At 37.2% G+C, this 26,704-nt stretch overlaps 3 protein-coding genes across 4 annotated transcripts; 2 read left to right on the forward strand and 1 right to left on the reverse strand.

The window, feature by feature from the left end:
* Positions 1–1,465: 1,465 nt before the first annotated feature.
* On the forward strand, positions 1,466–5,361 carry LOC149400959 (Homeodomain-like superfamily protein). Its single transcript, XM_089612911.1, has 4 exons — positions 1,466–2,066; positions 2,725–3,504; positions 3,620–3,696; positions 4,443–5,361. The coding sequence occupies exons 1-4, from the start codon at positions 1,871–1,873 to the stop codon at positions 4,944–4,946; spliced, it is 1,557 nt and encodes a 518-aa protein (XP_089469037.1). The 5' UTR covers positions 1,466–1,870; the 3' UTR covers positions 4,947–5,361.
* A 1,079-nt stretch (positions 5,362–6,440) lies between these two features.
* Positions 6,441–10,884, reverse strand: LOC149400960 (RNA-binding (RRM/RBD/RNP motifs) family protein). 2 transcript variants are annotated; one of them, XM_089613891.1, is made up of 9 exons: positions 10,679–10,884; positions 10,319–10,417; positions 9,814–10,241; positions 9,283–9,349; positions 9,127–9,180; positions 8,816–8,884; positions 8,672–8,737; positions 8,512–8,580; positions 6,441–6,534 (listed from the first exon to the last, which is right to left on the reverse strand). In XM_089613891.1, the coding sequence occupies exons 1-9, from the start codon at positions 10,832–10,834 to the stop codon at positions 6,457–6,459; spliced, it is 1,086 nt and encodes a 361-aa protein (XP_089470017.1). In that variant the 5' UTR covers positions 10,835–10,884; the 3' UTR covers positions 6,441–6,456. The 2 variants fall into 2 exon arrangements, with proteins under 2 accessions (XP_089470017.1, XP_089470018.1); XM_089613892.1 differs by lacking the exon at positions 6,441–6,534 and adding an exon at positions 7,799–8,144.
* A 3,119-nt stretch (positions 10,885–14,003) lies between these two features.
* On the forward strand, positions 14,004–14,686 carry LOC149400961 (uncharacterized). Its single transcript, XM_089610556.1, has 3 exons — positions 14,004–14,210; positions 14,280–14,619; positions 14,679–14,686. Exons 1-3 carry the CDS (start codon positions 14,004–14,006, stop codon positions 14,684–14,686), a joined length of 555 nt encoding a protein of 184 aa, XP_089466682.1.
* The last annotated feature ends 12,018 nt before the right edge of the window (positions 14,687–26,704 follow it).

The raw sequence follows: 26,704 nt of genomic DNA on the forward strand, positions 1-26,704 counted from the left end.
GTATCACATATAAAAATAAAAAATAAAAAGTTAAAAGGATTCAATCCTTTATGGTTGTGTAAAACATGAAAAAGAGAGGAAAAAATTAAGGAGTCTTGTTGTACAATATAAGGTCTCTTCCACCGATTCACAGGTCAAGCCAGTAGAAGATATATGAACTGGGTTGATGCATATAATATATTATTATTAATATTATGACCCGGATCCGAATAGATAGTAACATTCTGGAGGTTCAGAACCCCAGAAAAATTCGTCTAAAATTTAGAGAGAATCTTCTTACCTTCCTACCCACTTCATTAAAGTTAGTAGCAGAAGAAGATTCCCTATTCTTAGGCTCCTTTAATATTCTTTTAGGAAGGGGTAGATAGTCTTTTAATATTATCATTATTATTTTATAAACATTTTGGCCTTTAAGCTTTGTGAGTTGTGTTCCCTTAATTTAGAGTCGTAGAATTGGAACTAAGATATTCCTTCCTTAGGGGCAAATATTATATTCTTTAAGATGAATGTCTCGGTTTTTAAGATTAGATATTCCCTTCTCTCTGAATGCACTAAAATTTAGAGCAATTATGCAACTTTTGAAACCAAAAAAGAAAGTTGCGTTGTGGATTGATACTAAACCCCATTTGAATATGTCCCTTCTCTCTCTCTCTCTCTCTCTCTCTCTCTCTCTCTCTCTCTCTCTCTCTCTCCCCCAATTCAGTGGTGAAAATTAAATTTTGGATGATAGTATATGCTCGTCTTCGTTACCAAATCTTTATGGTATATATTAAGATATTATCATGGCAGAATCAATTATAACATATTTTAAGGATGATATATAGAATGCGTTAGTGAAGGCGATTCAATTACTTTTGTTATATATTATTATATTATTGTTTTTAAACGTGTCCAACACCCGCCAGTGATATATATACATAAATATATATATATATATATAGAGAGAGAGAGAGTAATTTTTTTTTCATATGCATATACTAATTTGACATTTTAGGCTCATTATTATTATTATTATATCATAACCATATAGAATAAAAACTCATAGTTTGACTCTTTTCTGGCCTACGGATCAGTATCATCCATACCCGAAAAGATTATGATTATATATTTATTTTGCATATGTTAGGTATACACGATAAAATGCGTCGATCGATTGTCTTTATCCATAGGGATATTGTTTTTTTTTTCTTTCACTTATTCATGCAAAACTAGCGAAAAAAAAAGGAGATAACAATGTATTAGTAGTTCATAATGAAAACTAATTTGTTAGAAAGAAAGAATAATTAAAGATGAAATAAAAGAAAGGGAGAAAAGAGGAGAAGAATCACCTTTTGTTTTTGTGATTGATTTGGATTAATATTTCAATGATTTTGAATTCGTACATAAATAACTATGAGTACTACCACGAGAGAGAGCGAGAAGTTATAAGCACATGACTAGCCTCTAGTTGTCAGCCTCCTTGATTCCCTAATTCTCTCTCTATTATCTCTCACACATATTGGCTTTTGTTTTGCCTTTGCTCTTTGCAAGAAGTTACCATCCTTCTTTATGCTTTATCTCTCTCTCTCTCTAGAAACCCTACTTTATTCCCCTTGAGCTCACCCCTAAAAAAGAAGACAATCCTCATTGTGTTCACAACACAACACGCCTTCCCTTTTCTCTCTCAATCTTTGAAACAAGCCAAAACCCATCTTTTTTTCTCCGCCCTTATTCCTTCTCATATACCTTGTTGTTTCATTCCAAACTACTCACTACATTATAATGAACAACATCGTCCCATTCTGATCAAAATAGATAGAACTATAGCTCCTTGTTTTCGTCCCATTCTAAAAAAACTAAATCAAATAGAGTGATCGTATTATTATATTAAATGGCATCGCCGTCGGAGCTTTCCTTGGATTGCAAGCCACACAGCTACTCGATGCTTCCGAAGTCCTTTGCGGAGCAACAATTTCCTGATCAGACACAGAAGCTCGAAGAGTTTCTCTCGCGGCTCGAAGAAGAAAAGCTCAAGATCGATGCCTTCAAGCGAGAGTTACCTCTTTGCATGCAACTTCTCACCAATGGTAATAACTACTCAACAATCACTGCATGCACATATTTTTAATCTATATACACACACACACAAACACACACACACGCACACACACACACACACACACACACACACATATATATATATATATATATATATATATATATATATATATATATCTTAAGATCCAATAAGTAAATTAAAGCTCAATGATGTCGCATGGAATCTGTTGAAACCCTAATGTAAAATTGGAGTAGTTTTCATTTCAAAGATTCAATATACAGAAATAGTAGATCCGCGTTTGTGTAGTTTAATGCAATAATTTACAGTATGTTGGATATTCACGTATATGGTGTGTTAGTTTCTAGCTTTTCCAAATGATCTTTTCCTTTTTTTTTCTCGCTTTTTCATTTATAGAAGTGAGAGCCAACACATATACATACATAAATAATATAAGTTCATTTTTCTCAAAATCCAAGGCAGTCAGTCATTCAACATGTACAAATTCTAAAGAGTACCGAAAGCGACATAAAATAGAACAAAGAAGATATATCTTTATCTTTCTAAATATATGTTACGTTGTTTTTTCACTTTAGCTTTCATATCTTTATCGTTTTCGTTGTTTCTCACCCTTTTGTTTTTTCTCTGTCACCCTTTTCTTTTCTTTTTTTCTCGGGAAAATTAATCAGCCGTGGAATCGTCAAGGCAACAACTTCAAGCCAGTAAAGCAACTAATGTTACTAAAGGACCAACAAGGCCAGTTCTTGAAGAGTTCATACCATTGAAGACTTCAAGCTCCGAAGCCTCCGAAAAGACAGCGAACACGTCGGACAAAGCGAATTGGATGATATCTGCGCAACTATGGAGCCAAACTAGCACCAACAATGATCATCAAGGATTCATAACAAAGCAACAATCCACACCCTCTCAGATGATCAAAGACCAACCTCATGACCATATTAGCTTCAATAACGTAAGCCCTAAGCTAGCCCTAGACACAGCCAAGCTGAATAACCGAAACAGCGGTGGTGGCGGGGCTTTCCTTCCCTTCTCCAAGGACCGAGCCAGGCCGCTTCCCGAGCTAGCCCTAGCCGCCTCGACCGAGAAAGAAGGTGACTTGGAGGACAAGAAATCTTGCTTGGAGTTGGAGAGTAATAATCATAGTAATAACGAGAATGAGAAGGAGAATGGGATGGTTGTTAGGAGAGAAAGCGTTTGTGGAAATAACAAGATTGGGATTATTAATGGAGTTATGGAGCAAGGAAACGGTTTTTCTTCAGAAGGACAAACTACTAATAATGTTCTGAGTAGTAACAACAATGGTAATAATAACAATAATGCCATTAATGGCTCTACCACGGCTAATAATAGTAATAATAATCAGACTCATAGGAAAGCAAGAAGGTGTTGGTCACCGGACTTGCACCGCAGATTTGTGAGCGCTCTTCAGGTGCTTGGTGGTTCTCAAGGTAAATTAAATATATTATATATGCTGTAAATAATAACCATTTACTTTTTTTTAATACTTTATTTTTATTGACCATATTGCTAATAATTATTTGGGTGTTGATTATATGGGAATAGTTGCTACTCCGAAACAGATCAGAGAGCTCATGAAGGTTGACGGCTTGACCAATGATGAAGTTAAAAGCCATTTGCAGGTATATATATATATATATATATATATATATATATATATATCGTATCTCTCACATATATATCTTTCAGTTACCTGCAGAATTGCATGAAGAAAGAAAAACAAAAACGCCTTTTGAACAGTCTAACTCTCACCTGTGGCAGTTTCCACTATGGAATACTATCTTTTTTCCTTTTTCTTCTTTTGCTAACTGAATTCGTCTTAGAGATACATCATTATTGCTCTATACAGAACATCAATCATGAACTCAGATATCATCGGGCCCACGTAATAATATTGTTGTTCAAACTCTAGCTCACTTCACTACTCCTAAAAGTTAGGTTTTATTTTAATTCACGACCTACTTATTGATTTATAAAGATATAGGAAAAAGCTTATATCCTCACGGTAATCAAGCTACAAAACCGTGATAATTTAATCCATGCCTGGAGATTAGTAATATTTTTTTTAATAATCGCTTTCGATTTTTTAATGTAATTTATCACACTTTAAACAACTAATAAACTTAGCGGAGGACCATTTTACTAGAACTAGAAAATAAAAATTAATGACTAAAATGCAACAAACATAATATTTTGATGACTATTTAAGCTAATTAAATAACCTCGGTGTATCTAGTTATTCCTCAAAATCCATTCTACATTTCAGTAATTAAGCTTGAACATTTCTTGTCGCATATATAATTACATTTTTTTTATATTATCAACTACTAACAAATACATATTAATTCATCTGTGATATGTCCCACAGAAATATAGACTCCACACAAGACGACCAAGCCCAAGCCCACAAGCGGCGGGGTCGCCGGCGCCGCAGCTTGTGGTGTTGGGAGGCATTTGGGTCCCGCCAGGCGGGCCCGGAGCCCTATACCAAGCCTCCCACGCGCCGCCGCACTACTGTGGCCCACCGGTGCCCCAAGAATTCTACGCGGCAGCTCAGTCGCCGGCCATGGCCCACCACCACCACCAACTGCACCACCACCACCACCAGCAGCAACTCCACCACCAACAGCTTCACCACCACCAGATCCACATGTACAACAAGGCCGCCTCGCACGCCCAGAGCTCGCCGGAGTCCGACCTCCGGGGCGGCGGCGCCGGAGACCGCTCCGAGAGCATCGAGGACGGCAAGTCGGAGAGCAGCAGCTGGAAGGGAGAGAGCGGCGATAACGCCGCCGGAGAGAGGAAAGGGCTCGCCGCGCTCAGGGAAGAGGGTGAGGAGAGTAACGGGAGTGAGATTACTCTCAAATTCTGACGGTTTTTTATTCTTATTTTCAATTATTAGGGTTAGGGATATCATTATTATTATTATTATTATTGGTTTATTATTAGGGTTTGCTGTTGCGGGTTTCTGTCAGTCTTATAAGGTGTCTTAATCGATCGGCCAATGTTTGATTTTATTTGCATTCATGTGTCATATTGTATAAATTTATTTATTTATTTAATTCGAGAGTAGTAGTCATCGTAGTAGCAGAGCGGGTATTAAGTTTACTTATAAGGTACGTATGTTACGAAATAAGTAATTTTTTTTGTTTTCATTTCGTATATTTTGTTATGTACGAACTTAGACACCATTCTATTATGAATTAATTTGCATAATACTTCCCGTGTTAAAAGAAAATAATATTTATTATTGTTGTCTGTATTTTAACAGTGGCTGTTTAGATATTCTTACTTAATTTTTTTCAAAGATAGAGAAATTATATTTTTCGATAAATAAATGAAATATAACCGATATATCTTTTACTTTTTTTTATTAATTTCTTATTTACGCATGACTATATACGTAGTTTACATTTTACCAACCATTAAAGAAAGAATCAGATAATTTTCTATATAAATCTTACAACTTCAAACATAAAATTTCCATATTCTATTATATAGCTAGAATGCTTACTCGGACATCAATGCCGTATTTTTTTTTTTCCTAGGATTGTGCTTAGTCTGGTCTCAAACCGATGAAAAAATTGAATTGGACCATTTTAGTCGGAGCAGCGAAAATTGAAACCGATCAGATCGGACCAGGGAAAAAAAATCAGACCAGACTAAACCGTATTCTGTGGTCTGATCTGATTTGATTTGATCCGGTTTAAACCCTTGTTTTTTGTCTGGTTTGTTTTAGATTATTTTGGACCATTTTATAATTATATTTTATCGTATCATAACGTTCCAAGTCGTTTGAGACCATTTTTACGATTTATCTATATAATATTACAAGAATCTATACATACACACACCAACAGTTACATACATATTAGGAAGCTGAAAAATATTACAATACGAAACGTGTGTGTTTAATTTAGCATTATAGATCAATATTCAAAATGTCAAATTCTTTGTGATTATTGGTTCTATTTTATGGAAATTTCATGTGATCGATGACAAGGTCCAAAAACCATACAGTAGTAATTGGCTTTGCAAAAACACTTACAGACTAATAGTAAGTGCAACATAAATTGGCTTGGTAAAAGAAGAGAAAAAAGAAATCTTATATATTACACATTAATTAGATGAAACATAAAAAGAAATCACAGAATCGCACAAATTCTCGTCTCATATGCTGATCTGAGTATTTTTTTAATTTTTAATTTTTTTTTAAATATATATATATATATATATATATATATATATATATATATTTTGTATTCACTGATCCTATCTGGTTTAGACTTTAGACAACGGTTTTAAAATTTTAAACCAAACCGGACCACTTATAAAGATAAAACATACTAAACTAGACGAGTGAAATCCTAGACCATTTAAAATCATATCGCTGGTCTAAAAATTAGTGATTCGATCCGATCCTTGGTTTCTTGGTTGTTCTGCACACCCCCTATTTTTTTCTGCCACAACACAATTTGTCAGGTTTAGTGACAAATAGATATTATCTTATTAAAGTTACTAAAATCATGTCTAACTCTAACCATGTCTAAAAATTTACGTACGAAGAAAAGTTTATCTGTACAAGTGATTCTTGTATTTTAGCAGAATGGTCGTTGACTTTTTATTTATTGAGTTTTAAACTTTACAAATTTGAAACTCCTAATCTTTTTACTTTTACTTGACGAATCTCAAATGTATGATTTAGGGTTTTTTTTTTTTTGGTTGGGTAAAACTGTTAGTCCATTTGCAAAAAATACCATCGAACCAATTTTAAGAGATCTTATGTTTGCAACCTACAAATTCCTTTGTTAAAATATGAATATAGTGAATTTGATGATGATTTTAAGTAGCTTATTTCACATTTTTAGTTTTTTTTTTAAAGACAGATTTAACAGTATTTAGTGACATTTTGTCACTATTTTTTTATATTTTTTTTATTTTTTTATAAATAAAGTAGGAATATAGAATAAACCACTGATGACAAAGAAAAGGGGGAGCCAATCTAACAGCCCGTCACAATGGATGCAAATAAGCCCAACAAAATTTTAGCTGGAATTCAAATTTCTTAAGGAAAAACAAGATTGAAATATAAACCTACTTGATTCTTATAGTATGGTATTATTGGTCATAGTACAAAACTTATTAATTGAAAGTTAAGAATGCATAAATTAGGGTCACGTGAAACTAAATACACTTGAGTTTTGTAGTATAGTGATCTAGAATTTTAACAGATATATCACATTAACTACCTTACAAATGATAATGCAATAAACTCGGGTGTTTTCTGCAGTAGGGTGTTATAATCAGAGTAATAAACTAAATTAGAATCACATTAACTTCATGTATAGATAGAATCATTGAGAGCATATTTCCTAAAACAAAAAGAACCGTGTTATTTAAAAAAAAAAAAAAAAAAAAAAAAAAAGAAGGGGAAAAAAACCAAAAGACATAAGGTTTAGCATCGTTTATAGATAATCAGCTCTATCTTATGAACTGGAGAGTGATATAATTTCAGTTACTTTTGCTCTTTGGATTGAGGGGACTGAAACTACAAAGAATTAACAGGAAATTAAATGATGAACTCTTTTCTTTCTCGACACTCTGGATCCAAGAATATACTCAAAAGCCATTGGTTAAGCTGTGAAAAATCTCTATGGTTCCACAATAAAGAAAAAAGCTTGTTAAACGTTCTATCGAATACATAAAATTAAATTTCGAAATTAATTCATTGGCAACAATTTTATTGTTTCAGGTGCTAATCGCCACCTTATAAGGATTTAAGCGCATATAAAAAACAGTATCATTAGCGTTTCTTCTTCTTTTTCTAAACAAATTTCAAAATGCAGAACATACCAGCATCCATACAAAAGGTTAATATACGAGATGAACTATTTCTAAACTAATAACCCAAAAAAAAAAAAAAAATTGTTTCATCCGAGTCTAATGGCAATCAACATATTAATATACGAAATTATTTTACTACTTTAATACAAAAATAAACGTGCCATTTTTCTCAACCCCGGCCTCATAGACTTTCGGTGTCCACCGGTAATGCCCCGTCAACAAGAGACTGCAAGCAAATTACTTACAGTTTAAATAAACCATTTATGACTAAATAGCACATGTTTATTCAAATATATGCAGAATTTCTATGCATACTTAGTTTTAAGATTGAGGCAATAAATGGGTTTTGATGAGACCCCTTTAATTTAAAAAAAAAAAAAAAAAAAAAAAAACTAAGATCGAGGCAATAGACATGGTAGCTTTTCAGGGAAAAAGAACAATCTAAAAGTTTCACCTGAGATAGAATAGAGTGGTTAAATATGAGCTGTAAATTGAATTTCAACGATCAATATTTTAGAATGGGAAAGTCCAATAACGGAAGATATGCTATGTTAAAAATTAACACGTACATAATCTGAAGAGAAGAAACAAACCTGAAGTTCTGTTTCACTTATTTTAGCCCGTTCAGCATGCTCTCTCACTTGTATAAAACATTTATGAAGCTGCAAATGAACCAGAGACAAGCAGATTAAAACTTTAATGGATATATAATTCAAATTAAACAGAAGTAAATTGTTGAGTACAGAAAATTACCTTGGTCAACTGCGTCTTGTGCTGCAAAGAAGTCTTCTTTGCACTTATCAACAGCTCTTCCAATTCCTGTTTCCATAATCAAAACTGTTAAGTCTCAACTCGAGTTACACGTTGGAAATAATAGCATTCTGGACGGCCAATCACCTTGGACTTTTGCTGTAACTCGGAAACAAGACTCCCTGATTCTTCTAATTTTACTTCTGCCAGCGAAATCTGTATATTAAGATAGCTAATTTATTCTTCTCTGAAATAACTAAAATAAAAACAGAAATAAAGATAGGAATGTGTGCGGCTGAATCTTCAAGTATGTTGGCAAGTAATCTCGATGAATTTTGGGTTGTTTGTTAATATAACTTGGAAAATGCTTAGTCCTTACTTCCGTCTTCTAAAAGAATCCGAAAATGGTGTAATCTGCTTCTGAGCTTAAAGAAGAAAAAGAAAAAAAAAAGACAAACCTCCTTTTTGAGTTCTTCAAGCCTTCCAGTGGATGTCTTTAATTGCTCTTCTAACTATAAGGTAAAGGGAAATAATGAGAAGCAAAGAACAATATATGTCAAAGAATTTGTAAACATAAATTTATATCTTAAAAAAGCACTCAACTATGAACTCACCTGCTCACCATAGCCATTGTTTGAATCAGACAAAATCTCTCTGCTACGCCTGCTAGCAGAAACGGACCTGTAGAAAAAAAAACGCAAAAATGATATAGCTCACTTGCTAATGGCCGATATAACAGACTCAACACTAATAGAGAAAACTTCCAGAAGAATTGTGTATCATCAGAGAAAGATGAGTTTTTCCTTTGGAGGTCAAACCAAAAACAACCACGACTCATGGTCGGTCTTTTAATCTACACAGAGCTGGATATTACAGGTAACTATATGTTCATGCTACTGAAGATCAATCGTTCTGAAGGAATCGCAAGATGCATTGAACGGAACAAACTCATTTTTAAGAATCCACAAGCTTCAAAAGCATTAAAACCTAATGAAGTAATAAACCACAAGCCAGTTACACCCAGAACCTTCAAATTCCTAACACCTTAGTTCTCTACTTGTGTTTCTCAGACTTGGACAAGAAGCTATTGACACAAAAAATACATATCAGAGACTGAAAAACCAAAAGGACATAAGAGAGCTTACAAATTATATTTCTTTGATTTATTATCCTTATCCATTTTTGTAGTTCTGTGCCTGGTGTTCCTATCAATCTCTGTATCTCTATCAGGGTCTGAACCAGGGTCTCTTTCCCAGCTCCGATCACGATCACCATCCCGGTCTCGATCTCCATCCCACAAACCATCACCGGTTATTCGTTCACGATCATAAACACGCTCAATCCCTCTTCCTCTCTCGAAATCATACTCTCGAGACCCCTCCCAATCTCTCGACCTGTCACCGCTCCGATCGCGGAATCGTTCTCTCTCGTTATCATAATCCCTTTCTCGACCTCTCTCCCGTTCCCAGTCCCTAATTCTTTCACTTCCCCGGCGAAACCCTTCTCTTTCGAAGCCCGGCCTCACACCTCTGGTCTTCGCTTCATTTACTCTGACGACTCGCCCGCCAATAGTCTGATTCCAACATTTAATCACGTCATTTCTATTTGATTAATTTTCAAATTAGCACAGAAGTTGAGGAATATACATACCCGTCCGTCCATATCATCGATGGCATTGACGGCCGATCTAGGGTTCCTGAAAGCAACAAAGGCAAAGCATTTTGCTTTCGTCCGATGATCATTGACAATCTGTAATTCTCAACCAAATCCCCAGTAGTAAGTCTACTTGCAACGAAATTCAACGCTTAAGTAACGCAGCTCAGTCACGAAATTGAAAAAGTTTCAAAAGGCTCATCTATTAGTAACTAGGTTTTTTTAAACACAATCCAATCCTGATAGCTAAGCTATGTTCAATTCGTTTCTTTCTACACGCTAACCGTGGATTATGACTCATTATAGGTGATAAATACAGTGATCCTCTGAGAGTAATGATAGTTTTATCGGTGGTACCTTAACATCAACGACATCGCCGTAGGGGTCAAAGACTCGACGAAGCGTATCCTCGGTGACGTCGTAGGGAATACCTCCGACGTATATCGAGCTTTCGTCGTGTTGGGTCATCTTCTTTGCCGGGGGGTTTTCAGTCAGAAGGTTTTGGGACTTCATTTCCCATGATTTGGTCGTCTTTCTACTTATTCAGCTGCAAACAGTTCCACTGATATAAATTTGGGATATCATTTATAAAAAAAATTAAATAACATAGCCAATGAGAAATTTCATTAAGTGGGCTTAAAAAGCCATGAAATATCTCATTTAGACCCTAATATTGAAAAATATCCCAAAATGGATTTTTGTACCATAATCGGACAAAAATGCCCCTTGACCTTATATTACCCATTTGAACTCAAAGTTTCCCTCTCACTCTCACTTTATCTCACTCGTTCAAACCTCTCATATAAAAAAAAAATCGCGTACGATATCATACGAGTCACTACGACCCTGTACGAGTCATTACGATGGCGTACAATACTCAAGCTTCAATCTCCGGCGGCGGTGATGCTCAGAAAGAGACTCTTCAGAAATCCCGACCTCTCAAAACGTCGAAAAAGGTTAGTTTTTCAACTAATTTTTTGTTAAATCTCATCGAAAATAGTCAGAATAGGTAATAGGACTTAGGATTAATCTGATTTGTGGTTATTTGAGCTGTTTTGGATCGGATTTAGAAAGTTAGGGTTAAAAATTGGGGCTGAAATACGATGAGAATCATGCATCGTACGATGTCGTACGATGCTGTACGATGTCGTACGATGAAATTCATAGCCCTGTACGATGTGATACGATGCGATACGATGGTATACGATGAGTTTATGTTTTTTCAAAAAAAAGTGTCGTACGATGCTGTACGATGCGATACGATACTATACGATGGTTTTTAAAAAAATTTAATTTTTTATTTTACGATGTTGTACGATGCTATACGATGCTGTACGATAGTTTTAAAAAAAATTAAATTTTTGGTTTTACGATGCTATACGAGTCTGTACGATGCCATACGATGAATTATGATTCTGACCTACTTTTGTCGTTTTTTTAGGACAATTTGAACTACATATACAACGTCTCATTCCCGGGGCGTATCACCTACGGTGGGACGGGGATCTTGAAGCTTGTACGGAGTAGATTCGATGAGCTCGGGATAAAAGAACGAATCCTCGGGACTCCGTTCGAGCAATTTTTTTACGGGGAGCGAGCTTGGTTTCTCACTGGTGCTCGTACATACTCTCCTTCAGAAGAAGATCGAGGCGACGGTACGGGGGGAGATACATTTTGGTATCGGAGGCAAACGAGTACGATTTGGACGCCTCGAGTACGCACTCGTCTCGGGGATGACCTATGAAGACGGTCCAACCAAAGCCGAACAAGACGAGCGAAACGACGATGGATTGATCACGGATCACTTGAACGGCGTTGCCGGAAGCAAGTTGAGCGCGTTGATCAACGCGTTCACCATATGTCGAAGCCCTGACGCTGCGTTCAAGCTCGGGCTGCTCGTATTTGTCTATGGGTATCTTCTGGGGCAGCCGGCCAACAAAGCCATCGAAGAAAGGTCGCAGAAATTTCTATACATCGTTCAAGACCTCCCCTTCTTCTTCAAGATGCCTTGGGGAAATTTGAGTTGGGCAGAGACGTATTCCAGCCTGTCGGTGAACCTACGACGTTATCACGAGACGCTGCAAAAGAAGTTGAAGGACAAGCCGGATGTGGCACAGAAAGAGGCCAAGTACACATTGACGGGTAATCTCCATACCCTTCATTACTGGGCGTACGAGGCTATCCCAGAGATCGGGATGAGGTTCGGGTCGAACCAGGGGATTCGTGTGCCCAGGATGCACTCGTGGTCTAGTAATGTGCTCATAATGGGCAAAGACATCGAGGCGGTCTTGAATAAAAAAACGGTAACTTTTTATTATTTATCGTTTATTAATGTATTTTACATTATTTTGGAATATTGGTAACGTTTATTAATGTATTGTAGGTGGGTGTTCTTCAAATGCTGAGACCAAGGGCACCTGAGAAAGAAATGTTCACTCTCCTCGAGACACAGACGAGCAAATGTCTGTATCCCATCGACGTCGAGGGAGAAGATGCGACAGAGCCGCGAGACTTCGAAGAAGAAATGGATCGAGTCGGGACTGTTGCAGAAGATGCCATCGTCGGAGACTCCGACGACGAACACGTGTCACACACTCCACGTGTTCCTCTTGCTAGTCCGACCACTCCCGCAATGGGATCGAGGCCCACAGCGACCTCTCGCGCCGACATTCCCGAGCCCTTTGTCATAACACAGGAAATGTGGGAAGAAATGCGTTCTTCCCAAGAACAACTGCGAGCATCCCTACAAGAACTGCGAGCATCCCAAAAACAAATGATGCAGTCACAAGGGATAGTCTTACGTGCTCTTAGCACGACCGGCCGTAGAGTTGAGCGCATGAGTGTTAACCAGGTTAGATTTTGTGACAAGTTTTAGAGTTGAGTTTAAATTTAATTTAACGTTTTAAAGTTGAGTTTAAATATAATTTAACGTTTTAGAGTTAAGTTTAAATATAATTTAACGCTTGAAAGTCGAGTTTAAATTTAATTTAACGTTTTAAAGTTGAGTTTACATTTAATTTAACGTTTTAGAGTTGAGTTTAAATATAATTTAACGTTTTAGAGTTAAGTTTAAATATAATTTAACGTTTTCGAGTTGAGTTTAAAATTTAGAGTTGAGTTTAAATTTTATTTTAACGTTTTAGAGTTAAGTTTAAATTTTTGTGACAAGTTTAAATTTTTTGACATATTTTATTACTTTGACTTTCATCTTTCTATGTGGAAGAGGCTGAACATTTTGTTCGAGGACGCAACGGGCTTGCCTGGGGGTGAAATTCCCACGACCCAAGCTGATGGTCATAAACGCCGGACCCCTCCTCCTCCTCATCCTCCTCCGGCGGCTAGTCAAAAGCCGGCGTCTCCATCGCATGAGGCAGAGCCGTCGTCTACGCATCGCCAGTCATCGAAGAAGTCAGAGCCGTCTTCTACGCATCGCGAGTCATCGAAGAAGTCGAAGAAGCCGTCTTCAACGCATCGCGAGTCGTCGAAGCGATCGGAGATCAGGCCGGTGACTTCTCCCAGGTTGTCGACGTCTTCGTCGAGTCCTCGTAGAGAAGACATTTCGGATAAGCTACGCCCGCTCACAACTCCTCTAAGGAAACGACAGAAGCCACAGCTTACTCCGGCACGTCCAGATCGGCAAGTGCGACAGAAGACGTCGCGTTGGGCCGAATTCACTGATCCGATGAGGCTCAAGTGTTTGGAAAAGCCGATCCCCAAGTTCAAGCCGTTGAAGGACGCGAAGCAAAAAGAGTTTGATAATTTCGTTAAGTGGTTGCGGATAAAAAAGTGGGACGGCAAGTTCATGGAGTCTGTTCGACTGAAGACGTGCGACGCAGACACGATTTTCTTCGACACGATATTGACAGAAACCAGATGGCTACATGATTCGGTACGCTATTATATAATTTCACTTTTTCCAATCAATTTAAAATAACGTTATATGTTTGTAATGTCTCAGCATATTGATGCTATGATTCACATGGTTCGGGCTCGCCAACGAGCTCTCGACGGATATCGGCAAGACGTCCGAATCATGGATTGTCGGTGGGTCCAGCACGTGTACGGCCGATTCAGAACGGAAGAAGCGAACATCAACAAGGCCATCGAGCTGGGAGCAGAGCCCGAACCCGTGGACTGGGACATGAGGGCAACTATTAGCCCGATGACTGGGTATAGGGACGCCGATATTTTGCCTTGGGATGGTGCTCGAGAGATCCTGTTCGTCGTGAACTTCCAGAACCTTCATTGGTTCACATTTCGGATCGACATCGAGGCCTGGACCATTACCGTCTTCGACTGCCAAAAGGATCTCATGCAGTCGTCGAAACATCAAAAGGACTTCACTGAGCTGATGGAGGTACGTAAAATGTTATGTTATTCACAATTATTACCTTAGAGCAACAATTAATTAAATTATAAGGGTTACTTAACATTGTTAAAATGTTTATTATTCAGACTTGGAGTCGAGCATTTGCTAGGATTGTGGCCATAGGTGGTTTCTTCAAGAACCATCCCCACTCTTACCGGGATAGTGAGCATGGTGAAATTAAGTTCACTGTGCCGACGTGGATCGTCGATGACAAGGTCCCACAATGTGCTTACAGGTAAACAATTATCTTTTTATTGACAAGTTATTTTACAAGTTTGTTTATTTGTACAAAAAGTTTTTTTTACTAGTTATTTGAACTTTTTTTTGACAACTTTCTCTAAACAATTATGTTTTTATTGACAAGTTATTTTAGAAGTTTTTTTTTTTTTTACAAGTTTTAATTGACAAGTTATTTTAGAAGTTTGTTCTTTTTTTCAAGTTATGTTTCAACTATTTGTGACAATTTCTTTTACTTATTCTTGTGTTGTAGCGGTGATTGCGGGATGTTCGCATTGAAGTATGTCGAGCACGTAGTACTGAACGAATCATTTGACACTCTTCAAAGTGCGAATATGAGAACGTTCAGGAAGAAATGGTGCGTGAACTTATTCTACAACCACCTTATCCCGTGATTTTGTATTTTCGGATGTTTATTTTTTATCTTTTTGGTTTTCTATGTAATAGTACCTTATAAACATATTATCGAGATTGTTTGTTGACTATTGTGTTTTTTATTGTACCTTATAAACATGTAATTCAATTAAAGAGATTCATATAGACCAAGCCCGTACGCATTGACAAACTGTGCCTTATTATTTAGCTGTACGAGATCATTTTGCCACGTTGGTGTCAATTTTGTATTCAACTTGTTCGCTATCTCTTCTCGTTCAAAAAACCAAGTTTGGAGTGTGAATCGAATAAACTCGAGCAACGTCGTAATGGGAAACGTCCTCGCATTCCTTGTTTTGTTGTTGAAGCTTTCTGCGTTGTTGCTCGTCATTAGGTCGTACCTATATAAAACATAATTGATTTATATAATCAACGACATAAAAAATTCAGTACAAAAGAAGTTCTAGACTCTTACCGTTTTCCAGGAAAGAAAGCTCTGGCCCACCGATCGACACCAACTTCTTCGAGATACTTTGCCATCTCGACATCCTTACGTCTCAACTGTCTAAAATTAGCTTCGAATGCTGTTTTACTGAAGGCGTAAGCCGCATCGTAAAGTTCAACGCGACAATGGTCTATCTTGAACTTATGTTGGACATTCAGTTGTAAATGATGGTAACATGCTCCGTGAGGGATACCAGGAAACACAACCTCGACACCATGTATGATGCTAACGTGACGATCGGATATGAACGCCAAATTAGGTACGTCTTCACCGATAGCTTCTCGCAATCTTCTCAAAAACCAAATCCAAGAAGCATGACACTCGCTATCTACAACTCCGAATGCAAGTGGATATAATTGTGAATTCGCATCCATTGCAATTGCGCAAAGCAACTGTCCCCCGTATTTTGTCTTCAGAAATGCACCGTCCAATGCTATGACCGGCCGACATGCTTTGAAGCCTCTACGACATGCCCCAATGGAAAAGAAAGCATACTTGAACTTGTCACCATCTTGCACAAAGTCTGTTAACGTCCCAGGATTCTTTTGCTTCAACATGTACAGCCAAGACGGTAACTTCTGGTACGATTGTTTCGGCGTACCCCGCACGTACCCAATAGCTTTCTCCCTGGATCTCCAAGCTTTCAAATACGATATGTTCACACCCCATCTTGTCTTCACTTCTTCCCTGACGTTATGCGCCGAATACTTCGCCATAGAGTTAATTGAGTACTTGTCTTTAAATACGTGACCGATGATCCATGGTGCCGCTCCTCGATGGCCCTCTGTTCGAACAACGCGCCCACATGAGTGTTTACCCTCGTACGACGTAATCTCCCACATCTCAGACCACTGCACGACACCCCTCAACCTCCACGTGCATCCCTCGTCTTTGCATAGAACATACCATCTCTTTTTCGATGAAGATTTCACTCTAAATTCGAAATTATGTTTCAAAGCGTACAGGTGGATATGTTTCTTCAGTTCATGCTTGTTTTCAAATTGCTGCCCAATATATATTTCTTCTGAGCTACCTGTTACTTTCAAAGGTTAGTTAAACAATATGTGGTTTCATATTATACTTGAATCTCATTTTAATCCACTTAAATTACCTGTAGAAGAATGACTTGGATAATGACTCGGGTTTTCCTTCACAACATCATCGGCGCTGAACTCGGGTGCTTTCCATGAATAAGGAACGATAGATGATCCGATCATCGGAGGCTCACGCTGACATTGACTCGATGGTTCACAATGACCCGTTGGTACCGTAAACGTTTCCACAAATTCTTCATATTCTTCGGGATTGGCGAATTCTTCAAATTCTTCACCTCTACCATTGTTATCTCCGTCATATCCATCACTATTCTCTTCATCACCATCGCTACCTTCGTTTTCATCACCATTGTGTCCATCATATTCGTCTCTGTTGTGATTACAATCTCTATCACGCCTGTATACTTCGTCACCGTTTCCGGCACCTTTGTACTCGTTAAACAAGTCATCGTCACAGCCACCGTCTTTGTTTTCAATTATAGGATCATTTTGTCGATCCTCGATAACAAGACTATTCCGTCTCTTCTTCGGTTCATTGCGAGACACCATTCCAACTTCCACGTCTTTCCCTTTACATACTCCTCGATACGCAATAGGTGCAATGACCTCGATCTGTTTCGGTACCAAACTTACACAGAGTGGAAATCTATTACGATATTTGTGCTTCATAAAATGCGAAACATCACCATTGTCCTTCAATACGACAGGACCTACTGGAATTGTACCGACTGCGTATGGGACTTCGAGTTTTAAGTCGAACGCGAATCTGTCTAACTCGAACTTCTCGTATAAGAAATCTACTAACTCCGTGTACGTTATCTCTTTCGGAATTACGAATGCACGAAATTCTGCATTGGTGAAAACCCATTGGTGTCCTTCCTTCTCCCAAGTGCCGTTAATCATGACAAAAACTGCAAAAAAAACAGTCAAACTATGCAAAATAAGCTTCTATATCGTACATGTTTTGGCGAAATCTCGGCGAAAGCATTTCTTTCAAAGTAATAAAATATGTCACAAAATTTAAACTTGTCACAAAAATTTAAACTTAACTCTAAAACGAAAATTTAAACTCAACTCTAAATTTTAAACTTAACTCTAAAACGTTAAATTATATTACGTTAAATTATATTTAAACTTAACTCTAAAACGTTAAATTAAATTTAAACTCAACTTTAAAACGTTAAATTAAATTTAAACTCAACTCTAAAACGTTAAATTGATTTAAACTTTTCACAAAAATTTAAACTTAACTCTAAAACGTTAAAATAAAAATTAAACTCAACTCTAAATTTTAAACTTAAGTGCCGTTAATCATGACAAAAACTGCAAAAAACAGTCAAACTATGCAAAATAAGCTTCTATATCGTACATCATTGTACAGTATCGTATACCATCGTACACCATCGTACAGAATCGTACATCATCTTACAGAAAGGCATCGTACGGCATCGTACAACATCGTACAGCATCGTACAACATCGTACAGCATCGTATACCATCGTACAACATCGTACAGAACGCAATTTTTATTTTAAATTTCATCGTACAAAAATTTAAATTTCATCGTACATCATCGTATACCATCGTACAAACAAGTTAAACCCAGATTTTGGACTTTGTTTTCAGATCTGATCGATTTTTTATGGTACATTCTATCATATACAATCATAAACTTTGTAAAAATGATTAAGTTAGTAATCTTACCCATGATTCTTTTGAAACCCGCTTAAGTAGAGAGGATTTGAGTGGATTTGAAAGAGTTTGAGCGAGTGATAAAGTGAGAGAGAAGAGTGAGAGGGCGCTGATATAGTCACAGGGGCATTTTTGTCCGATTATGGTACAAAAGTCCATTTTGGGATATTTTTCAATATTAGGGTCTAATTGAGATATTTAATGCCTTTTTAAGCCCACTTAATGAAATTTCTCGAATGAAATTAGTACATGGCTATTTTCAAATAAAATTATAGTAAAATTATTTAACTTATTCAAATAATTACACAAATAGATCAATTTATATTTATGCCTTTATAACAAGGATTTAATTGCGGGGGAGTGTCGGCGAAACTGCGGCGAAATCGCGGTGAAAGGAGAAGTCCGACCAAAAAATTACCATTTGTCGTTTCGCGTAATGTTGTCGTCGAAATTTCCTGGGCTTGTCGTTTTCGTTTCTATGCCGTCGTGCCGAAAGTTATCGTTTTTTTATGCTATAAAAGACTCATTTTCGGGAAATTTCATCGAAACAAAACAGAAAGAAGACCTAGCTAATCTGAAGCTTGAAGATGACGAGGGCCAGCGAAATTCATACGCCATTTTCATCAAATCCAGGTTATTTCGACTTTGCATGTACAAATTCAACAAATTTTCGGTCATTTCCCCGTCATGTTGTCGTGATTTCGGCATTAATTCCAACGATTTGTGTCAGACTGGAGAAAATAGCTAGCTCCATGTGTTTTGGATTTTTTTGGTGATATGTTGGCGAATGAAAGTTGTTTATATATGTCGTGCGGTTAACATATGTTTTTATTCAATTTTTTTTAAACTCATTACGAAAATTGATGTTTTAAATAGCTTAGAACTAGATTTATGTGAATGAAATTGTCAATTGATGTTTACTAATAGTTGGTTTGTGTTCATGACATTCAGATCTATGTTTATGTTAACGGATTTGAAATTATAAATTTGAAATTTTTTTAAACTCATTCCGAAAATTGATGTTATAAATAGTTTAGAATTTGTACTAGTGTTAATGAAATTGTTAATTGGTATTTACTAATTTGTGGAGGAAATTATTGTCCAATGCTTGTAGATAAATAACGATGGCAGATGAAGACATACAAAAGCATTGTACGAAGGTGGCGGGGAGCAATAATCATTTTACATGCAAGTACTGTGGAGTTACGACAAGAGAAGGGGTGTGGCTCGTATGAAACTTCATTTGAGTGGAAACGACCCGAAAAAGAATGTGAAGCGGTGTGAGAAGTCTCCGCCAGAAGTTAGAGAAGAGATGATGTTGTTGCTACAAGAGGCAAAAAGGAAGAAGAAAAATAAACAAACTATGGAGGAGACAATTCGAAGAGAGATGCGTGCGACTCTTGGTCCAGTTGATGAAGAAGGAGACTTCGATGATGAGATGAAGCGTGACCTATACAAGGCAATGAAGAGAAGTCGTGAAGAAGCTACTGCAGCAAATTGGAGATCCGGCCCAGGTGGAGGTTCACAATCGCATCGTGATTTGGGAAGGGGGACGTCAACGGCTGCACCATCTCTTTTATCGATCAAATAGTACACGGAAAACAAACCTTAATCCGGAGGCAAAGACGTCACTGAAGAAGCGTTTGGGTAAAATTGTGAGTCGTTTCTTCATTCACGAGAGATTGTGCCAGTGAACAAAGTGAAGTCCCACCATTTTCAGAATATGATGCACGAAGCGTCGGAAATAGGTAAGGGAACTTGTAAAATTGTTATGTGAATACTGATGAATTGATTAATGGGTTTCTGATTATTGGATTATGTAAAATTTGTTTGTTTACAGGTCATGGTGACCCTTACCTTCCCCGCATGAGATTCACGACACATATCTTAAACAAGAGGTGGTGGATGCACATGCTTACGTTGATAGTCAAAGACCAATATGACAAGAGTATGGGTGCACCATCATGTCTGACGGTTAGACCGGACCAACTAAATTGAGCATTATCAATGTCATGGTCTACTCCGCTTGAAAGACTATTTTTTTTTAAATCAATCGACGCGTCAGACAAGATAAGAATTGACAATACATTTACAAGATATTGTAGGATATGGTGAAAGAGATTGGGCAACACAACGTCATCCAAGTTGTGACGGATAACAGATCGGCGTATAAAAAAGCTGGTAAGAAGTTGATGGACAAATTTAATTTGTATTGGACACCTGTGCCGCTCATTGCATGAACTTGATGTTAGAAAACGTTGGTAAGAGAAAAACTATCTCACGGGTCGTGAATGATGCAAGGGAAATTACCAAATTCATCTACAATCACGGGATTGTGTTATCAAAGATGAGAGAGCAAGGAGAAAGTGAGATTGTTCGCCCAGGTCCGACAAGGTTTCCCACCAACTATTTAGCCCTTACAATTTTAAAGGGCAATAAGGGAGGCTTGAGGAAAATGTTCACATCTGATTGGTGGGAGACGACCACGTTCCGTACTACTTCGATCAGAAGATTTGTTGAATCAAAAGTAATCGATCAAACGTTTTGGTTACACCTTGACGGAGTTTGTAAGTTGTTCGAGCCCATGTATATTGCTCTACGCTTCGTGGATACAGAAGTCATCCCGACCTTAGGTACGTGTTTGAACTTATTATGTCATGAACATATTACGTTATGAGCTTATTATGTTTTGAATTTTTTAGGTGCGCTTTACCACGTATTCAACTTGATGAAGACGAAATTGGAAAAAATTCCAAACAAGCAATGGGTTGTGGATATCGCAGTCGAGCGGTAGGAGAGACAGCTTCGTCACCCGTTACACAAGGCAGCCTACTACCTAAATCCGAGGTGTTAATACAATTCGAGCATCTTGATGAAGCCAGAGCATGTTACTGTCGTGACTACCGTATCTGAAACATTGCACCCACATGATGATTGCTCTACCCTTGGCAATGAGGTACGTGTTTCAAATTGTACATGTTTTGTTGAAGGTTGTTTTTTTGAGCCCTTGTTTTTTAGATAATCCAATTTCGCAAGGTGAGAGGATTATTCGGGAAGAAAAGTGTGGTGGCTAACCGAGAGAAGATGGCCGCTGGTATGATTATCCAAGTCATGTAGTTTAATTGTTACTGACTAATTCATTATCAAAGTAAAACTCATTTTGTAGCCCAATGGTGGAACATGTTCGGGATCGAGACACCGACGTTAAGGAGGTTAGCCATGCGAATCCTTTCCAAACATCATCGTCATCAGCACGCGAACGAAATTTGAGCACTTTTGCTCTAGTCCACACCAAACAGCGAAACTGTTTTGCTTACAAAAGGTTAGAACAACTCGTCATTTGTACCTACAATACGAAGTTACAACTTCGAGACTGGAAAAACAGGTACAAAAATAACGAGAGACGAGATTCGTTAGACATCATAGAAAGTTCCATGCAAGCCATGGGAGACGATGTGGATGATGATATTCTTCTTGAATGGATTCGACCTGCCGACCTTGATGATGAATCGTAACGTCCCGAGCCACAAGTTGCTGCACAAGCTCGATCATAAGGTATCAATGTCGAACGAGTATTGAGTGAAGATGTGGGTGTAACTTCATCCGACGATGACGTTGATGGTGGTGATACTGGTTGTACTAGTGGTGGTGGTAGTGGTGATGGTGTTGACGTTGCTATTGGCAGTGGTGGTGGTGGTCATGGTGGTGTCGGTGGTGGTGGTCTTCCTTATGATCCCTGGACTATGGAATCAGGATACCAAGCTACACAAGATGAGGACCACAGAGCGTGCGATCCAGTTGGAAGGTATGTTCATTAATATGTTTTATGTATTCGATTGATCTTTATGCAATTTAATATGTCTATCAGGTCCGACCAATTCTTTGATTTTGAGACTGAGCAATACAGTGGTGGTAGACAAATGGGAATGGGTTCCACCATGTCCATGATCTCTACTGATTATGATGTCGACTCCATAGCGACTCAACTTGGCTCAATGTCGTTTGACCAAATGTCGTCTCAATCATACGGTGAAGGTTCGTATGCGTATCCTTACCCATGTCTTTATCCAGTGCATGTGCATGTACCTGTTCCCGTCCTCACCCCCATGGACAGCGTAGATGATGGTTCACCTTAAATTATTGGATACACGGTCGAGACGCTTCATGGGGCATTACCTGAGTATCCCGTCCTCTGTAGTGTTGTTGGAGTTGACCAGTTTAACTACAACGCTCATTTCGTAAACTACCGAACCAACTATGAGGATCACATGACATGGGCCGACTTCTGTGATCTCCAAGCACGAACGGGGGGTTTCTATCAATTCCACCGTCACTCAAACTGCTATTGAGTCGTTTTTATCTTTCTTGAACTGAATATGTGTTATGAAATTTTCTTTGTTTGTTGGACATTTTGTTTATGTTTTTTTTTGTCATGTGTGAACTTATTACGTGTGTTGAAGACTTAAATTTGGAGTTTAAACTTATTATATGTGTGTTTGAAACTATTTTTCTTACGTGTCTGAACTATGAATTTTATTTCTTATATTCCGAATTATGCAATATTTTTTCCGTCGGCATTTCCGTGTTTTATCGAAATTTCTGTCGGCACCGCAATTTTCGTCGGTATTTTTTTAAGCAAATTTCCGCATTTTTTCCGTCGTAATTCCCATCGGTCACCGCAATTTTCGTTTTTTATGCCATCGACACGAAATCGACCATCGGCATTTCAGTCCTTGCTTTATAATATAATATACGCGTCATGTTTTATTTTGTGTGTTTTTTTTTTAATTTTTTTAGATAATTCTACTAAAATTTTAATATAAAATATTTAAATTTTACATAGACTATATCTCTAACTCTCTTTAATTTGTGATAATTAAAAAAAATCTCCCTAATTTACATTTTGAATTTTTTAAATAAATAATCAATATCATTCTCCTCTTTGATGCGCTTCCGTGGTTCTGGTGGCCGACAAAAGCTCCACTGTCCTCGAAATCCATATCTTGAGAGAGAGGGAGACAAATAATTATTCCCTCAAATATGAAATCTCAAGAATAAATATCAATTAAGGGTTTTATTTAAGTTTTAAAAAATCAATTTAAATAAGCGATTAATAAGGAAATATCGATACAAATATTGTGATTCAATAGTTACATTATCAAATTGGCTACTTAAAAAAAAAAATTGAAACAAGATGATTTCTCTAATTATTATAGAAGTTGCTTTGGCCACTGATAAATTCATGTATAAAACTCACAACAGTCTGGGTCCTTCAAAAAAAAATTAGAATGATAAATATCATTTTTGGTTACTTGTCCACGTTTATAAACAAAACATTTTCATGTACTCTTATTATAAAGAAAAATTCAAATCTCTATTATAAAACTATATTATATTGCAAAAAAAAAAAAGGTTGTAAAAGATATTATATTGTGATAAAGTAATGGAAAATATAAGATATAAATCAAATTTTATCGGAAAATTTGAGGAGATTTTGAAACATTTGTTGGAAATATAGTTTTCAAGTATATAATTGGCGTAATTTGATAGATACTGGCATGTCAAGGTTAAAGAAGTATAATGATGTGGAATCCAAGTCACCTTTGTTAATGGGGAAATTTGCGTAAATGTCACAAATTCGTCGGGTTTTTGCATTTGTGTCACAAAGTTGTCAAAATTGCATTTGTGTCACGTATTTACATTCGTGTCACATGTGCAAATTTCAAATTACTCTCTCTCATCATTTAATCTTTTTATTAGTTACTCCATGTCTTCTGAATTTTTACAATAACTCATTAAAAATCACTTCATCTTCCGCTAAAACTTTTTAAATTTTTTGCGTGTGACTTATTTGCAATTTGGTTGCCAATTTGTGACATAAGATGCAAATACCACTTGTTAATGCTTTACCAGGCCCATAGGTTTAGGCTCAATTCCAAAGGCCCACACAAAAAAGATGAAAACTAATAAAGTGAGCTCGGCTCATATTGTAAATATCAGCTCATAAAATGAGGTCAAGTTTATGATCAGTTTGACGACAGATTGGCGATAAGCATCAGATCAATGTCAAGCTGAGCGGAAGGCATCTCGGGGATAGCCGGATCAAGAAGATTGGACTCCAAGGCTAGATTCAAATTACGCAGCTGATGTATTTATTAGGACACGTTGTTAATCATGTAATAAATACGAATATAAACGTAAATATTTATATTGTTTATTTTTACGTTGGAAAGCATAGTATATACGTGTAAAGGGGTCCAAAGAATGGAGTGCTCATTTCATCAATAATTGTACCTATTTTCTGAAACTCAACATCAATTCTCTCAAATCTACATATTTTGTTCTGATTTTATCTGTTACTTTTTGTTCTTATCTATTTCCTTATTCTCAACCAACAGTTCAGAGTCTCGAGACAAGAGTTTAGCCCATTCTTTAACAATAAATCGAACTTTATTTAGTAAATTTTCTGATATTGTTGACTCCGGCGAGAACCACGTCAACCGCCTTGTTAGTTTAGTTATTGTTCTAACATTAGTTTAGTAATTATGCTTGTAAATGCATTGCGTAAAATGCTAGAGTTAGGAATTGGGGATTAGAGCCTTTTAAGAATCGCGAAACACTTGAAGAGGAGAGATAATATCGAGTTCTAAATCGATCTTGTGAGTGTATGTTTGAATATAGTTCTTGGGCGACAATACTTTCGCTCTTAATTAGTTGAGAAAAGCAAGACGGTCAATTGGACTAAACCTGGATAATTATGTGTGATGCTCTTCAATTGTACCGATTCGATTGATTTATTTTTTAGCACAAAAACTAAGTTGTATTTTTTAGCGCAAAACCAAATTAAAGTTATACAACACAATCAAATGCTTTAACATAGCTACAAATTTTGGCCACCACTACATGCGAAACCGAATTAGAAAGCCGTAGAATAAAATGAATTTGCAACACAAGAAGTCGCTCATGAGTGTTCGGATATTGTCTTAGATCAAATCCAGTGGACCCTCACCTCTTGTGGAGTTTATAAGATCGACCAACACTTTCACATTGGACTCCCCCTTCGAGTGGTTCCAGCCATGGTCTATTGCGAAGAGTAATCCCTGCATAATCTCCATACCTTCGGTCACCGCTGCTGACTCGCATCCCGTCTTTCCTAAGCCAGATACCCCATCATCGAGTCGGAATGTCATGTCAGTAAAGTCTATGTACCGTTGAGGGGCTGCGGGAGCTATCAACCCTTGAGTCCAGGCTCGAGAGTACCTCAAAATATCTCTTTGGGAGAGAGATGAAGTAAAAGTGAGACAAATATAACCAAAGTGGTTCCCAGACAAGGTAGTGACTGACTTTAGACGATGATAGTCGATCAAAGATTGGCTATGGCTAGGAAAAATAAGTCAGTCTCATTTTCCTCTACACATCGAGGACGTTGTGGATCCACCGCAATACCGCGCCGGCGATGGTTATAATTCATCGAGAGAGTCTCGTGAAGGCTCTTCAGAGAAAAAATTTCACCTTATTTAGCACCCGCAAGTTCCACAAATACTGCCACAATCATCTCATCCCCTCGTTACAGGTGTCCTGACCGCAAGAGCATTCCTTCACGACAAGACTGTTCAAGGAACGAGAACTCTGGTATAATTCATCAAGTCTTTTTAAATTTAGTTTTTCACAAAGTAGAATATATTTTAGGTTTCAATTTTTTTGTCAGGTGAAAAGTGTCAAATTAACTAAAACGGCTCATAAGCTTTTAATTAGGCCACGGAACTCGCGCCAATATTTAGGCGCGACTTTTATAGTTCTTAGCGTGAGTCCTTCCACCAAAACTAGCTATATTCTTTTTTTTAAAAAAAATTGCCCCTTTTATTGTGATTTTTGGCTCTACCACTACTCGTCTACTCCAATGATCGCCTTACTGTTACCGTTACCGTACCGGTACTTCAATTTTAGGAGAAAACCGCTTATCAGAGTGGAAACCGAATGGGATTAAAAAAAAAAGGAAACCGGTACCGGTAGGAAACCGCTTACCGTAGAGGAAACCAACAAAAATGTAAGAAACCGATGGGTATTCAGACAAATATTTTGCAATAATAAACACTTTTTCATATTTTGCAAAACTAAATTACTTAGATTACAAAACACGTACGACAAAATAT

The sequence above is a fragment of the Urtica dioica genome, chromosome 4 (genome assembly GCF_054948205.1).
Source record: "Urtica dioica subsp. dioica isolate 48M chromosome 4, U.dioica_male_clone48M_v1_H2, whole genome shotgun sequence".
NCBI lineage: Eukaryota > Viridiplantae > Streptophyta > Magnoliopsida > Rosales > Urticaceae > Urtica > Urtica dioica.

Coding starts and splice junctions, on each gene's coding strand:
- LOC149400959 (XM_089612911.1), top strand. CDS start 1,871: ATGGCATCGCCGTCGGAGCTTTCCTTGGATTGCAAGCCACACAGCTAC. Junction 2,067..2,724: donor CATGCAACTTCTCACCAATG/GTAATAACTACT, acceptor AAAATTAATCAG/CCGTGGAATCGTCAAGGCAA. Junction 3,697..4,442: donor AAGTTAAAAGCCATTTGCAG/GTATATATATAT, acceptor TATGTCCCACAG/AAATATAGACTCCACACAAG.
- LOC149400960 (XM_089613891.1), bottom strand. CDS start 10,834: ATGAAGTCCCAAAACCTTCTGACTGAAAACCCCCCGGCAAAGAAGATG. Junction 9,350..9,813: donor AAATCAAAGAAATATAATTT/GTAAGCTCTCTT, acceptor TTTTTTCTACAG/GTCCGTTTCTGCTAGCAGGC. Junction 6,535..8,511: donor TAAGTGAAACAGAACTTCAG/GTTTGTTTCTTC, acceptor GTGTTGTGGCAG/AAAAAAATAGGGGGTGTGCA.
- LOC149400961 (XM_089610556.1), top strand. CDS start 14,004: ATGAGGCTCAAGTGTTTGGAAAAGCCGATCCCCAAGTTCAAGCCGTTG. Junction 14,211..14,279: donor CCAGATGGCTACATGATTCG/GTACGCTATTAT, acceptor GTAATGTCTCAG/CATATTGATGCTATGATTCA.